General features: G+C 45.6%; 1 protein-coding gene across 1 annotated transcript in view; it reads left to right on the top strand.

Annotated features, from left to right (window-relative positions):
* TNFSF14 (TNF superfamily member 14) overlaps window positions 1-13,663 on the top strand; it is a 37,792-nt gene that overhangs the window by 21,742 nt on the left and 2,387 nt on the right. The window contains exons 2-3 of the mRNA XM_082255954.1: window positions 8,060-8,102; window positions 11,781-11,822. Coding sequence (XP_082112080.1) covers window positions 8,060-8,102; window positions 11,781-11,822 — 85 coding nt within the window. The remainder of the gene's footprint in view (window positions 1-8,059; window positions 8,103-11,780; window positions 11,823-13,663) is intronic.

Here is a 13,663-nt window from a genome sequence, read left to right as displayed (position 1 = left end):
GGGGGCGGGGTGCTAAGAGTGGTAAATTAAGGTTTTTTTTTTTGTTGGGGGGATAGCAGTGGCGGAGCCAGAGGGTTAGCTGGGGTGTCAATTGACACCCCAGAAAAAGTCCCTGCCACCCCTGTTGCCACCCCGATCCTGGCTGGCAGCGGAGAATCACAGGCAGTGGTGGGATGGGATCAGCCGGTTCGCAGAACCGGCTGATCCCTCTAAGCTGGCGGCCAGGGTCAGGGAGCAGCAAAGCAGTGCGTCCCGACTCCCGAAGCCGAGCCCGCCCATTCTGTGACAATAGCGAATGAAAATTCGCTATTGTCACATGGATCCTCCTCCGGCCAATCAGGGAGCGGGTCCTCCCGCTTCCTGATTGGCCGAATGGCAAACGCTGTGCCATTGGTCGAGGAGGCGCCGGCGGGAGGACTGAGAAGATGCAGGGAGCCGCGGACCGTCCGTGAGGTAAGTAAGCTGGTCTCACGGGGGGGACGCTGGCACTCTGCAATGATTGCGGGCAAATGCTGTGGCTGTCGCACTCTGCAATAATCATTGGGGGCAAGGCTGTCGCACTCTGCAATAATCATTGGGGGCATTTCTGTCGCACTCTGCAATAATAATTGGGGGCATTGCTGTCGCACTCTGCAATAATCATTGGGGGCATTGCTGTCGCACTCTGCAATAATAATTGGGGGCATTGCTGTCGCACTCTGCAATAATAATTGGGGGCATTGCTGTCGCACTCTGCAATAATAATTGGGGGCATTGCTGTCGCACTCTGCAATAATAATTGGGGGCAAGGCTGTCGCACTCTGCAATAATCATTGGGGGCATTGCTGTCTCACTGCAATAATCATTGGGGGCATTGCTGTCGCACTCTGCAATAATCATTGGGGGCAAACCTGTATCCTGTCTGTATCCTCTGATCACCACCACCTGTATCCTGTCTTTACTAGTAATGGCAGCGATTATTAGAGGGACTGCGATATTGCGGTGGACGAATCTGACACTAAATTACACTTTGTATATTGACCCCCCAAAATAATACCTAGCCACCCCTTTGCCACCCCTGTTTTAAAAGTCTAGCTCCGCCACTGGGGGATAGGGGAAGAAGATTTGTGCTAGGTGGGGGGAATTGGGGGGAATGTGCACTAATAGGGAACATTTTAGGGGTAGAGGATTTGTTCTAGGAGGGGTCATTTTTTTAGGGGAGGGACATTTGAGCTGGGGGGATTTGGAGGATGGGGAGGATTTTAGCAGGGGGTGGATTTGTATTGGGAGGAGGGGGGATTTATACTTAGGAGGTAAGCATGCAGATCATTGCTCAGTTTTTTTGTGGGGAGATTTTTCTGACACACAATGCTAATACATTTTGAAGTGGGGGGGGGGGGGCACAGTTTGGCATGTTCGCCCGAGGTTCTAGATGGTCTTGTCCCAGCGCTGGTGTGACCGCTCTAACAGCCAATCACAGTTGACATGCAATTAGGCAGACTTTCCTGCCCTCTGAGTATAATAGCCCTTTTAAAGGGATGCCATTTGAGGTGGTTGTCTCCTTAATCAGCCTGGTCAATGCGTGCCCTCTAGTGGCTATGTGTATGTCGCACTGAGCATGTGCAGAGTGCCTCCTAGGGCTCTGTACTATCAGCAGATGGATTGGGGACAGTAAAAAAGGGGAGGATCACAGAAGACAGGATCAAACAGCCTTTTAACACAATGGGGAGGATTAACCCCTTCCACTGTGAGTATACAAGCATGTTTTACTGCATATACAGACTGATTTTACTGTTGCAGGCTTAGTAACACTTTAAAACAGTATTGGACCCAAAAGCAAAAATGTATATTATTGCAGCTTATCAATTCTTAGATGTGATGGCTGCATTCGTTTTCTTTTTTAGGCGTTCCTTCTTCTGTTTTCATCTGTTGATCCAGCCAGCAAGTCTGTTGTTTTTCACAGCACAAGCTCTCCAGCAGAATGTATCTGTTACAGGAATGAGACAAACCATTTACCACTGATAAGGGTGCTTAACCACTTTACCACCGGAGGATTTTGCTGTCTTACGTCTGGGCCACTTTTTGCGATTCGGCGCTGTGCGACTTTAACTGACAATTGCGCGGTCGTGCGACGCCGTACCCAAACGAAATTTACGTCCTTTTTTTCCCACAAACAGAGCTTTTTTTTGGTGGTATTTGATCACCTGTGCGATTTTTACTTTTTGCGCTATAAACAAAAAAAGAGCGTAAATTTTGAAAAAATAACAATATTTTTCACATTTTTTTATATGAAATTCCCCCCCAAAAAAATGTAAAAATCAAATTTTTTTTAAATTTTTGGCCAATTTGTTTTCTGCTACATATGTTTAGTAAAAAAAATCGCAATAAGCGTATTTTGATTGGTTTGCGCAAAAGTTATTGCGTTTACTAACTAAGGGAAAGATTTCTGTCATTTTTGGTGTTTTTTTTTTAACGCGTAATGGCGGTGATCTGCGATTTTTTTTGCGGGACTGCGACATTGCGGCGGACAGATCGGACCCTTGACTGACATTTTTGACACTTTTGGGGGTACCAGTGACATTACTGCAGTAATCAGTGCTATATATATATGCACTGTTACTGTAAAAATGACACTGGCAGGGAAGGGGTTAATTTTATTGGAGAGGGAGGGGTTAATGTATGCCTGGTGCTTACTGACGTGTGGGGGGGGAGGTGACTGAGTGACAGAAGGACAGATCGGATGTCCAGCTATGCTGAACACTCCGATCTGTCAGTCCCTGTCACTATGGAGATCCGCCCGCTGTGTTTACACACAGCGGGCGTATCTCCAGACTCGATCCCCGACGATCAGGGCAGAGCAGCGGCAATCGCCGCTGCTCCTCTGCTGGCCTGACTCCCGCTGTGAATGAACACAGCGGGAGCGAGCCTCCGGCGGCGCGCGAGCGCCGCCCACAAGGGGTGGAGTCCAGCGACGTAGGTCTACGTCGCTGGACGGGATCGCGGCACTTTGCCGCAGTAGCCTCCATGTGAGCGGAGGTAAAGTGGTTAAAATGCATTATCATTCATTTATGTAAAAGCTTTACCCCAAAAGGAAAAACAAAACTGCTTATGATGTATTAGCTGGAGTTTGACTTCAATGTGTTAGTGTATTTAAATCTGCTAATGCATTTACCACCTGTCCCCCTCCCCCTGACTGACATTGCTGTTGCTGCCTGCTGTGCCTCCTGTGATCATTCCTCCAGAGTTGTGTCTCATTAATGTAGGAAGTGTGTTACTGAACAGATCTCCAGGTGAAAACAGAGCCAAAGAAAACAAATGCAGTCACCAAATCTAATGATTGGTAAGCTGCAATATATTTTGGTTTTGGATTTAATACCGCTCTGAATGAATTTTTGCCACACATAGACTTCAGGGAAAAACATCCGTTTGAAGAATGGAGGAAATCATTATTTTCTGCACATGGATAGAGATACAGAACGGTCGCTGGTTTTATCAGTGGTGGGTTGGTGGTTGGGTTCATACAGAGGAAGCCAGCTTCATCAGATAGAAGGTTGTTGAGTTTATCTGAGATGATTTGTGGTGTGAACCTCTCCAGGACAAGCAGTGATCACATTTAATGTCGGTGGCCCGTCCTCCTCTCGGGTCTGTGCTCACTATACAGGGAAAGCCACAAAGTCATTGAAACAGAACTAAACTCTTAAAACAAAAAACTGGACGCAGTCAGGCTGTATATTGCAGAGGAGACATGCATTTTATGACAAGGAGTGTTGGGGTGTGCTTTGGGGGAGGGGTGGGTGTTTCTATTGATGCTGGCTGCTGGGATCTATTGTCATTGGGGGGTCTGTTTTTGTTGGGGAGGTCTATTGTTACTGGTGGGAGATCCAATGTTGAGGGAGGGGTATCATGTTGCTAGCTGCTGGGGGGGGTCTATTGATGCTGGCTACTGGGAGATCTATTATTATTGTCTGGGTGGTTCTATTGTTGCTGGAGAGGGGGTATTTTGTGGCAAGTGGTCTATCTTTGCTGTGGGATCTATTGTTCAAGAAAACTATTGGATGAGCACCTCAAGAAGAACAACATACAGGGGTATACAATGTACGGTTAGCAGGTAATGCACACACACACACACATTATGATTGAACTGGATGGACTGATGTCTTTTTTCGACCTCACTAACTATGTAACTATGTATTATTGCTAGGGAGATCTATTGTTGCTAGCTTTAGGGGATCTATTGTTGCTGGTGGGAATCTATTTTTGCCCAGAGGAGCTATTGTTGCTGGGATGATCTTTTGTTGCTGGAAGGGTTCTAATGTTGCTTGCTGTAGTCAGTGATGGCGAACCTTTGCACCCCAGATGTTTTGGAACTACAATTCCCATGATGCTCATGCACTCTGCAGTGTAGTTGAGCATCATGGGAAATGTAGTTCCGAAACATCTGGGGTGCCAAGGTTCCCCATCACCGCTGTAGGAGAACTAATTTACTGCTTTGTTGGTATTAACACATTCCATAGACATTTCTTAGCACCTCAAAATGATACTTGGTTCTGTATTCTCTAAAAGGGGCCCTACTGGGAGGTGGGAGTGGGGTGAGAAACCAAGGGACTTCCTTAGAATGTACACTGAGCTGCACATGCGCAGTTTAGTATACATTCTGGCACTGTGCCGGTGTGCGGGGATGACTGAACTCCTGTGCATGCGCACATGGCTGAAGGTTGACCCTTGGAAGAAGCCAGGGAGAAGATGTCAGCGCTAGTGAGGGACCTCATGGTAATGTAGCACCCTCCTAGGTAGGTGCTAGGTAGGTAAAGCCTAGTATCTCCATCTGCTTATCAGGGGAGCCTGATTAATAGTTAGGCCTGTTGCATGTGTCCATATGTGATTCATCTGGACTGAGGGATTGTCCCCACCGTATCCAATAGGGGAACCTGTTGGACAGTGGAGGACACCCAGCCAGTGACACACAGGCTTTTGTAACTATCCCAGTGGGTTGGCACGAACATTGGTGCATCCTGGGATAAGTTATAAAAGCCAAGGGCGCATGTGACAGGGTGTCTTTGGGCGGGAAGCCAGGTCCCAGAAGGAGGGTGACATTCGTCTCTCCTTCTGCTGCTGTGAAAGGTGGTCACAGGCGGTCGGCCTTGTGAGCCAGGAGTGTGGAGCTAAGCCAGGAGGTCCAGGAGAGCTGATTGGTGGAGTTGGAGGCAGAGCAACCTTTGGAAAAACAGTGTCTGTGAGTACCGGGAAGCTTGCCGGGGGTCTGCCCAGAAAAGGGACCACTCCAGTGGAGAGTCAGTGGACGGGTGTCAGCACACACAGCAAGTGAGAAAGGGGGTGCCAAGTTAGAACCCTGAAGAGAAATTCAAGCAGGAGCACATTATCTATCTTCACTTCAGTGGCAGGGTGAAGCAGCGGCCTTGCCGCACACTACAGCTAGTTGTCCTCCAGATTGTGCATAGTTCATAGTTGGAGTATCCCACTCATCCCTTCTCCCATCCAAGTTCTAAATAAAAACACAAAAAACCAACATCCCCTGGATTGATTATTGACTGAGCCAAGGACTTTCAATGCTAATTATCTGCTATCAGTTGCTTAGGGTAACCCAGGGGAATCCAGAAAGTTTAATTCTAAGCTGTCCTCTAGGGGGCAGTGCTACAGTAATATTGAAGCTAAGGTGAGTGTTTTAGAGCTTAGTACCTCTGTATTTTAAAACAGTTCCCAAACATTCACTGCAGGTGAAGGTGTTTTATGTGACAGTGATTGATTCACAACCAGTGAATGTCTGGAGAAAGTCAGTTTAACTGCTTTATAGGACATGTGCGACCACATTTTTGCTATTCGGAGATTCGGATATATCCAAATCTCTGGATCACAGTATTAATGAATTTCAACAAAGCAATGGGAAAAAAAAAAAAATAACAACAAATGATATGAATTTGAAAAGGATTTTGAAAATGTAAATTGGAATTTGAATTAAAAAATAAATTAAATAAATTAAAAAATAAATTCAAATTGGAAATGAAAACCTATTGACAAAAATACTGTAAGGTATAAAAGTGAAATAAGATTATGATTCTTACTTTAGGCTGCTTTATAGAATATAATAGAATAGGATAAAAAGAAACAGAAAAGAAAAGAACAGAAAGGAATAGAATAGAATAAAACAGAATAGAATAGAAAATAATGGGAACAGAATTAAACATAATTAAATAGAATAGAATAGAATTGAAAATGAAATAAAAAAAACAGAACAGAATAGAATAGAAAATAAAAGAATAGAATAAAAAAATAATAGAACAAACTAGAATAGAAAATAAAATAATAGAACAGAATGGAGTAGAATAAAATAGAAAACAATAGAAAAGAATAAAATAGAACAAATAAAGCTGACTTCCAAAATTCGAATTTCAAAACTGAAATTCAAATTTTAAAATTTAAATTTGAATTTTGAATCTGTTTGAAAATAACAAATATGCGAAACTGCGAAAAGGAATCATTCTAACATAACGAATATGGCGAAATTAAATGATTGTCAGGTGCGCTAAATTGATATATGTCACAAATCAAAAGTGGAATTGACACTATATGGAGTGTAACTCACGCTTCTGGGGTGTGTACCGTGTTTGTTATACAGTAAAAACTTTATAACAAACACGGTACACACCCCAGAAGCGTGAGTAAGGGTCCTTTCACACGGCCGCTCCGCTGCTTTCCGTGTGTCCGCAAATCATCCTATTTTTTTGCGGATGATTTGCGGACATCAATGTAAGTGAATGGCACTGCGGATGTCAGCGGAATACCATCCGCTGACATCCGATTTTCCTCCTTTCAGTTCTGTTCCGTTTTTTGGAACGGAACAGAACCCTATTTTTCCATCCGTGTAAAAAACGGAAAGGAAGGAAAATCGGATGTCAGCGGTGTCATCCGCTGACATCCGCAGTGCCATAGACTTACATTATGTCCGCATATCATCCGCAAACGGATGGGATGATATGCGGGCACACGGAGCGGATGACAGAAATGTCATCCGCTCCGTGGAAAAAAAAAAAAAAGTCCCGCAGCGGACCTTTCACACGGAGCGGCCGTGTGAAAGGAGCCTTACACTCCATATAGTGTCAATTCCACTTTTGATTTGTGACATATATCAATTTAGCGCACCTGATATTTTATACACATGTTCATTCCCATTTGGTTCTAAGGTTGCAGCTTTATTTTGATCACAGATCCTGCGCACAATTTTTCCATACACAAAATTAAATGATTAACTTAATGAAAAAATCGAAAACAAAACACATTTTTCCATTTTGCACATCTCTACGCTTTATAAATATGCCCCAAAAAGTGTATGCAAATCCTAACAATGGACTTCTCTTATATGCATCCATCCATCCATCCATTCATCAATCTATTCATGCATCCATCCTTCTATCAATTTTTTTCATCCATACTTCCATCCATCCTTCTATCCATTCTTCCATTCATCCATCCCTCCATCCATCCTTCTATCCATTCTTTCATTCATCCATCAATCCCTCCCTCCCTCCCTCCATTCATTCATTCATTCATTCATTCATCCATTCTTCTATCAATGTTCCATCCATAGTTCCTTTTATCCATCCATCCATGCAAAGCAAAATAACTGCTGTCGTTTAATGGTGACCCCACCAGTTCCATTCACTCCCCCACTGCTACGTTATATCATTGTGGGAAAATAAATGACCGGATTTCAACTTTACCTAGGGCTGAAGATTCCTTCTCCGACCTCAACGCAGGGTGCCTGAATGGCCAATTGACGTGCCCCAGCGTTGTCATGTGGGGAGGAAGAGGTGAGGGGAGTTATTTGTTTTTCTGTCCCCGGATGTACTGGGTATTTCTCTTCATTTTTGGCAGTGAATGGAACCACGGGGGAGTGAAGCACGAGTAACTGGTGGGGCCACCATTGATGTTAGCAGCATATTGATAAGGCATTCAACAAAAATTTGCTGCTAAGTAGTCAAACTCAGATTGCGGTTAAATCCTACTGAATGAGTTGAATATCAACATTTTTGTCTCTAAAAAATGTATTTCTTGTGTCTTCAAGGTCAACATGAATTTCGAGGCACAGCAAATGAAAATGAAATCAGGTAAGAACACACAAAAGCATGGCCACATTTTTGCTCCTCTGGAAGACCTTTTTTTTGGGGCCTGGTTCAGATTTCTATTGACTTCATAGGGACTTTGGACAATAAACCACAGCTGACTAAAGCTTTCAGGAATTCACCAGTAATTATGATTGAATTATGCTGGTTTAACCATGTTGCAACCCTCCCCCCATCATTTTAATCAGTTGTCCTTGAACACAACCTGGTAACCCTCGGGCCAGTGGACAAGTAAATTCAGTATCCTGCACTGGCCGGACCACTGAAAGTGTGGATTTGATAACTCCACTTATCTTAGCTTGGAACAGTGGCTGACTGGTAACTTTTGCCCCAGGGGACAATTACAACCTAGAGGCCCATGGGGCAGCAATTCAGCCTTCCTCCTGATCTCCCTTTTCTCTGCGCCCTTCTGACCCCCATCCCAGGCTGATACTCTGCTCCAAGTAATCTCTGCTCACCTGGTGGGTTGGGCTGAACAGCACCTGCAGCAATTCGGCCTTCTTCCTGATCTCCCTTTTCTCTGTGCCCTTCTGACCCCCATCCCAGGCTGATACTCTGCTCCAAGTAATCTCTGCTCACCTGGTGGGTTGGGCTGAACAGCACCTGCAGCAATTCGGCCTTCTTCCTGATCTCCCTTTTCTCTGCGCCCTTCTGACCCCCATCCCAGGCTGATACTCTGCTCCAGGTAATCTCTGCTCACCTGGTGGGTTGGGCTGAACAGCACCTGCAGCAATTCGGCCTTCTTCCTGATCTCCCTTTTCTCTGCGCCCTTCTGACCCCCATCCCAGGCTGATACTCTGCTCCAGGTAATCTCTGCTCACCTGGTGGGTAGGGCTGAACAGCACCTGCAGCAATTCGGCCTTCTTCCTGATCTCCCTTTTCTCTGCACCCTTCTGACCCCCATCCTAGGCTGATACTCGGCTCCAGGTAATCTCTGCTCACCTGGTGGGTAGGGCTGAACAGCACCTGCAGCAATTCGGCCCTCCTCCTGATCTCCCTTTTCTCTGCGCCCTTCTGACCCCCATCCCAGGCTGATACTCGGCTCCATGTAATCTCTGCTCACCTGGTGGGTAGGGCTGAACAGCACCTGCAGTAATTCGGCCTTCCTCCTGATCTCCCTTTTCTCTGCGCCCTTCTGACCCCCATCCCAGGCTGATACCCAGCTCCAGGTAATCTCTGCTCACCTGGTGGGTTGGGCTGAACAGCACCTGCAGATATTTGGCCTTCCTCCTGATCTCCCTTTTCTCTGCACCCTTCTGACCCCCATCCTAGGCTGATACTCTGCTCCAGGTAATCTCTGCTCACCTGGCGGGTAGGGCTGAACAGCACCTTCTGCACCGACTCGGCCAAGGGCTGCAGGGGGGAGATGGGGCAGCTCTGCCGGGACAAACCAGAGGAGGAGAGCATCTGGTGGGGCAATGAGCTGGCCTCTGCTCTGACATGGTGTACACCATTGATGCCGAGGGGGTGCCGACTGTGCTCTGTCCTTATCCTGCACTTGGTAAATCACTAGTGGGGACAATTTACTCCTCTTCTCCAGGAAGCCTTTAGGCATGTCTGCAGAGCCAGTGTAAGGATTTTCATCTATTCAGGCGACCGTGCATTTTGCTGCTCCCCCCTACCCACAAAGCAACCCCCCCACCACAATATGGCATACACCTTATTTGCGTTCCAGTGTGTGAAGGGGAAGGGTTATGCATTCCCTGCTTCCTCTTACTGGCTACAGGCAGTTGGCAGGTGAGGCAAACGAAAACTTCCATGCTGTGTGCAATTGGAGAGATGGCATAACATTATGCCGGATACACGCGGACGTTTTTTTGGTTCAACCCAGTGGGCTGAATGAAAAAAACTTGGTATATTCACCTTTGGCATCTTCTCATTAGATGATAAATGCATGCGAGGAAAAGCTGGCACTCCAGTATATCAGTATAAATTGACTTCACTTAACATAAGATGGAAAATACAGCTTAAAAGCAGCCAAAGCGTTTCAGCCGTTAAGCCTTAATCATGGCCATGACTAAGGCCTAATGTCTGAAATGTGATGGCTGTTTATTTGCTGTATTTTACTATCTCATATTAAAAGAAGTTCATTTATGCTGATATACTGGAGTGCTGGCTTTTCCTTGCGTGTGTTCAGCTTTGGAGATGGACAGAAGCCTTTCAGCTTGAGAACCCTGCCTGGAGCTTTGGAATCCCCTGGGGTTGTAGCACTGCTTCCCCTGTTGCTCTTAGGTGCTAGCTGACCTTGGTATCTTCACCTTTGCCATCATCCTCTTGGGTGCCAGATGACCTTGTTCCAGCAATGATCCCACCAGACCAGACACACCCTAAAGTCCTTCTGTCTTCTTATTCCATGGATGAAAGTCTAAGGGCTCCTTCAGGGTAGATTTAGACATGCCATCTAAATCTCCCTTTCTTCTGAAGCCTGATCCGTGTTCGGAATCACACTCCAGGGGCTGCTGACAGGTGGTGACGAAGTGATGTGACGCCTCATCACCGCCTGTTTTATCCCCATTTCTGCCAATAAACACGCAGCAATGCACGTGGTTGCGGGTTTTTTGCAGTGCTTCCCTATTGACTTGAATTTGTAGCGTTTGGTGGACCTGCCACCAGCCGATCGCTACATGTTGGGTCAACTTTGCTGGAGGTGCCAAGCAAAGCATCACGGCCATGGCATGTAAACATCCCTGTCCACTGCCTATTGCAGCTTAAGCCCCCCCCAACCACTACAAATCTAAACAAGGCCTCATACTGGCTGCTGCGGGGGTGGAAAAAAAGGGGGACGAGCCTCAGAATTCCTACTAGAAGCTCAGGCTTCAAAGTTTGACAGGCGGCATGGCCCCATTGAGATCAATGGGGCTTTACCGCAACAATGAGCCAAATACTTGGCTTGAAGTTAAAGTGGTTGTAAAAACTCACATATACCCAGTCAACTGAAAAGCCTTCAGATGATATACAGAGATGAAACAAATCCTCCTACATAAGTTTTACTTGTATACAGTATCTGCTGTCTTCCCCTTTCCACACCCTTTTAAAAGTGCAGATCGTGTTAAAAATGTTTCTTTATCTGCTAGAAGTACATAGGGGTTTGTGAAGAGACTGCGCTCACACTGTGTGAGAGCTGATTGGAGGAAAGGGACACCCCCCCCCTCCACATAGGCAGAGGAACGAAGAAACATACAGAGCAGTGCTGTGAATAGTCAAGCTTAGTGCTTGTTTATCTCCCTCAAAGCTCCCTCCCTAACACACATTTTTAGCTTATGTTATCTCATGTGTCTGAGAACTCTTTAGAAGTGCTGATAACAGATGAATGGAGCAACAGAGAGAAGCCACACTTAGAGCTTTGGAGAGAGACAAGTAAACACTACAGATAGATGTGCTTGCTTAGTTCAAATTTCATGAATGTGGTTTACAACTAATTTAAGGTGCAGCCCTGCAATGTGAAATTTCCATTCAGTAATTAAAAAAGCGGAAAAAAAAAAAAAAAACAGATGTCAGCAGGCGGCACCACCCAGGTGTCAGCAGCTGCTGTACTAGCCTCTAAAACACGATTCACAGCGGATCACTTTTCAGAGGGCATTAAACTTTTCACCTGTCCGAAAACAGCTTTTAGATCAGTTGATTCTGGACTGTTATACAACTTTTTTTGTTTTTGTTTTTCAGCATTCCGGGATGGTCAGTTATTACCATCTGCTCACCTCACAGGTATGTTTGGTTTTGGATTAGTAGATGTATTCTACAGTATCTCACAAAAGGTCGTACACCCCTCAGAATTTTTGTAAATATTTTATTATATATTTTAATGTGACAACACTGAAGAAATAACACTTTGCTTCAATGTAAAGTGTGAGTATACAGCTTGTATAACAGGGTAAATTTGCTGTCCCCTCAAAATAACTCAACATACAGCTATTACCTCTGGCAACAAAAGTCAGTACACCCCTAAGTAAACATGTCCAAATTGGGCCAAAAGTGTCAATATTTTGTGTGGCCAACATTATTTTCCAGCACTGCCTTAACCCTCTTGGGCATGGAGTTCACCAGAGCTTCAAAGGTTGCCACTGGATTCCTCTTCCACTCCTCCATGATGACATCACGGAGCTGGTGGATGTTAGAGACCTTGCACTACTCCATCTTCCATTTAAGGATGCCCCACAAATGCTCCATAGGGTTTAGGTCTGGAGACATGCTTTGCCAGTCCATCACCTTTACCCTCACCTTCTTTAGCAAGGCAATGGTCATCTTGGAGGTGTGTTTGGGGTTGTTATCATGTTGGAATACTTCCCTGTCGCCCAGTCTCTAAAGGGAGGGGATCATACTTTTCTTCAGTATGTCACAATACATGTTGGCATTCATGGTTCCCTCAATGAACTGTAGCTCCCCAGTGGCGGCAGCACTCATGCCGCCCCAGACCATGACACTCCCACCACCATGCTTGATTGTAGGCAAGACACACTTGTCTTTGTACTCCTCACCTGGTTGCCGCCACATACACTTCACACCATCTGAACCAAATAAGTTTATCTTGGTCTCATCAGACCACAGGCCATGGTTCTAGTAATACATGTTGTGACGAACGCCCATTTGCTGGGACGTTCGTCACGGGTTACTGGAGGAGTGTGGAGGCCAGCCTCCTGCCCACGGACTACGGCCCTGGCTTGTAGGGGAGCGCGGCTCTGTTTGGGGGTGTATGCTGGGGGACCCTTGGAGTACTGTTACTTTGAATTCAAGTCCCTGTCATCCCAAGTGACACAGACTTTGGGCCTAAGCTGCATATTACAACAAAGGACTTCACACCATGAGAGACTAAACAGATGCTAATGACATAAAACTGAGCTATGGTATACTGGGGGGATGTGAATTGACACTTAAGTTATAATAAGGTGTGTTGAAAATGGAGATGGGCAGTCTGAGAGCCTATGTCTTCTGCTTTCATCTGTTTAGAGGTGGAGTGTGTTCACACTTCTAGGAATGTGTATTCGGCTATGTTTTGGGCTTGTTGTTTGTTGAATTAATTATGATAATGTTGCAGTCTCATTCACATGTGTCTGTCCAGATGGCCAGGTATGTTAATTATGTTCTGTATACATACATTTGCATGATGTAATCAAGCACCTAAAACTGTATATATTGAAAGTGAGTTGTGGAATAAAGTGTCTTTTGTTTTACCCTTCATTGAGCTTAGGCTAATGTTTGGGGGGAATCGAGGGGCCAGATCACTGCATCACGTGAGAGTCTGGAGACCTAAGACAGAAATACTTGGTGCAAGTATTGGGGATCTGTTACACATGTCCTTAGTCTGCTTGTCTTCAGCAAACTGTTTGCGGGCTTTCTTATGCATCATCTTTAGAAGAGGCTTCCTTATGGGACGACAGCCATGCAGACCAACTTGATCCAGTGTGCGGCGTATGGTCTGAGCACTGACAGGCTGACCCCCCCTTCAACCTCTGCAGCAATGCTGGAAGCCCTCATGCATCTATTTCCCAAAGTCAACCTCTGGATATGACACTGAGCACGTGCACTCAACTTCTTTGGTCGACCATGGC

This window comes from Pelophylax lessonae (genome assembly GCF_965119305.1).
Source record: "Pelophylax lessonae genome assembly, chromosome: 4".
In the NCBI taxonomy this organism is placed as follows: Eukaryota; Metazoa; Chordata; class Amphibia; order Anura; family Ranidae; genus Pelophylax; species Pelophylax lessonae.
The sequence above is the reverse complement of the archived record's forward strand: the minus strand, read 5'-3'. Positions and strand labels throughout refer to the sequence as shown.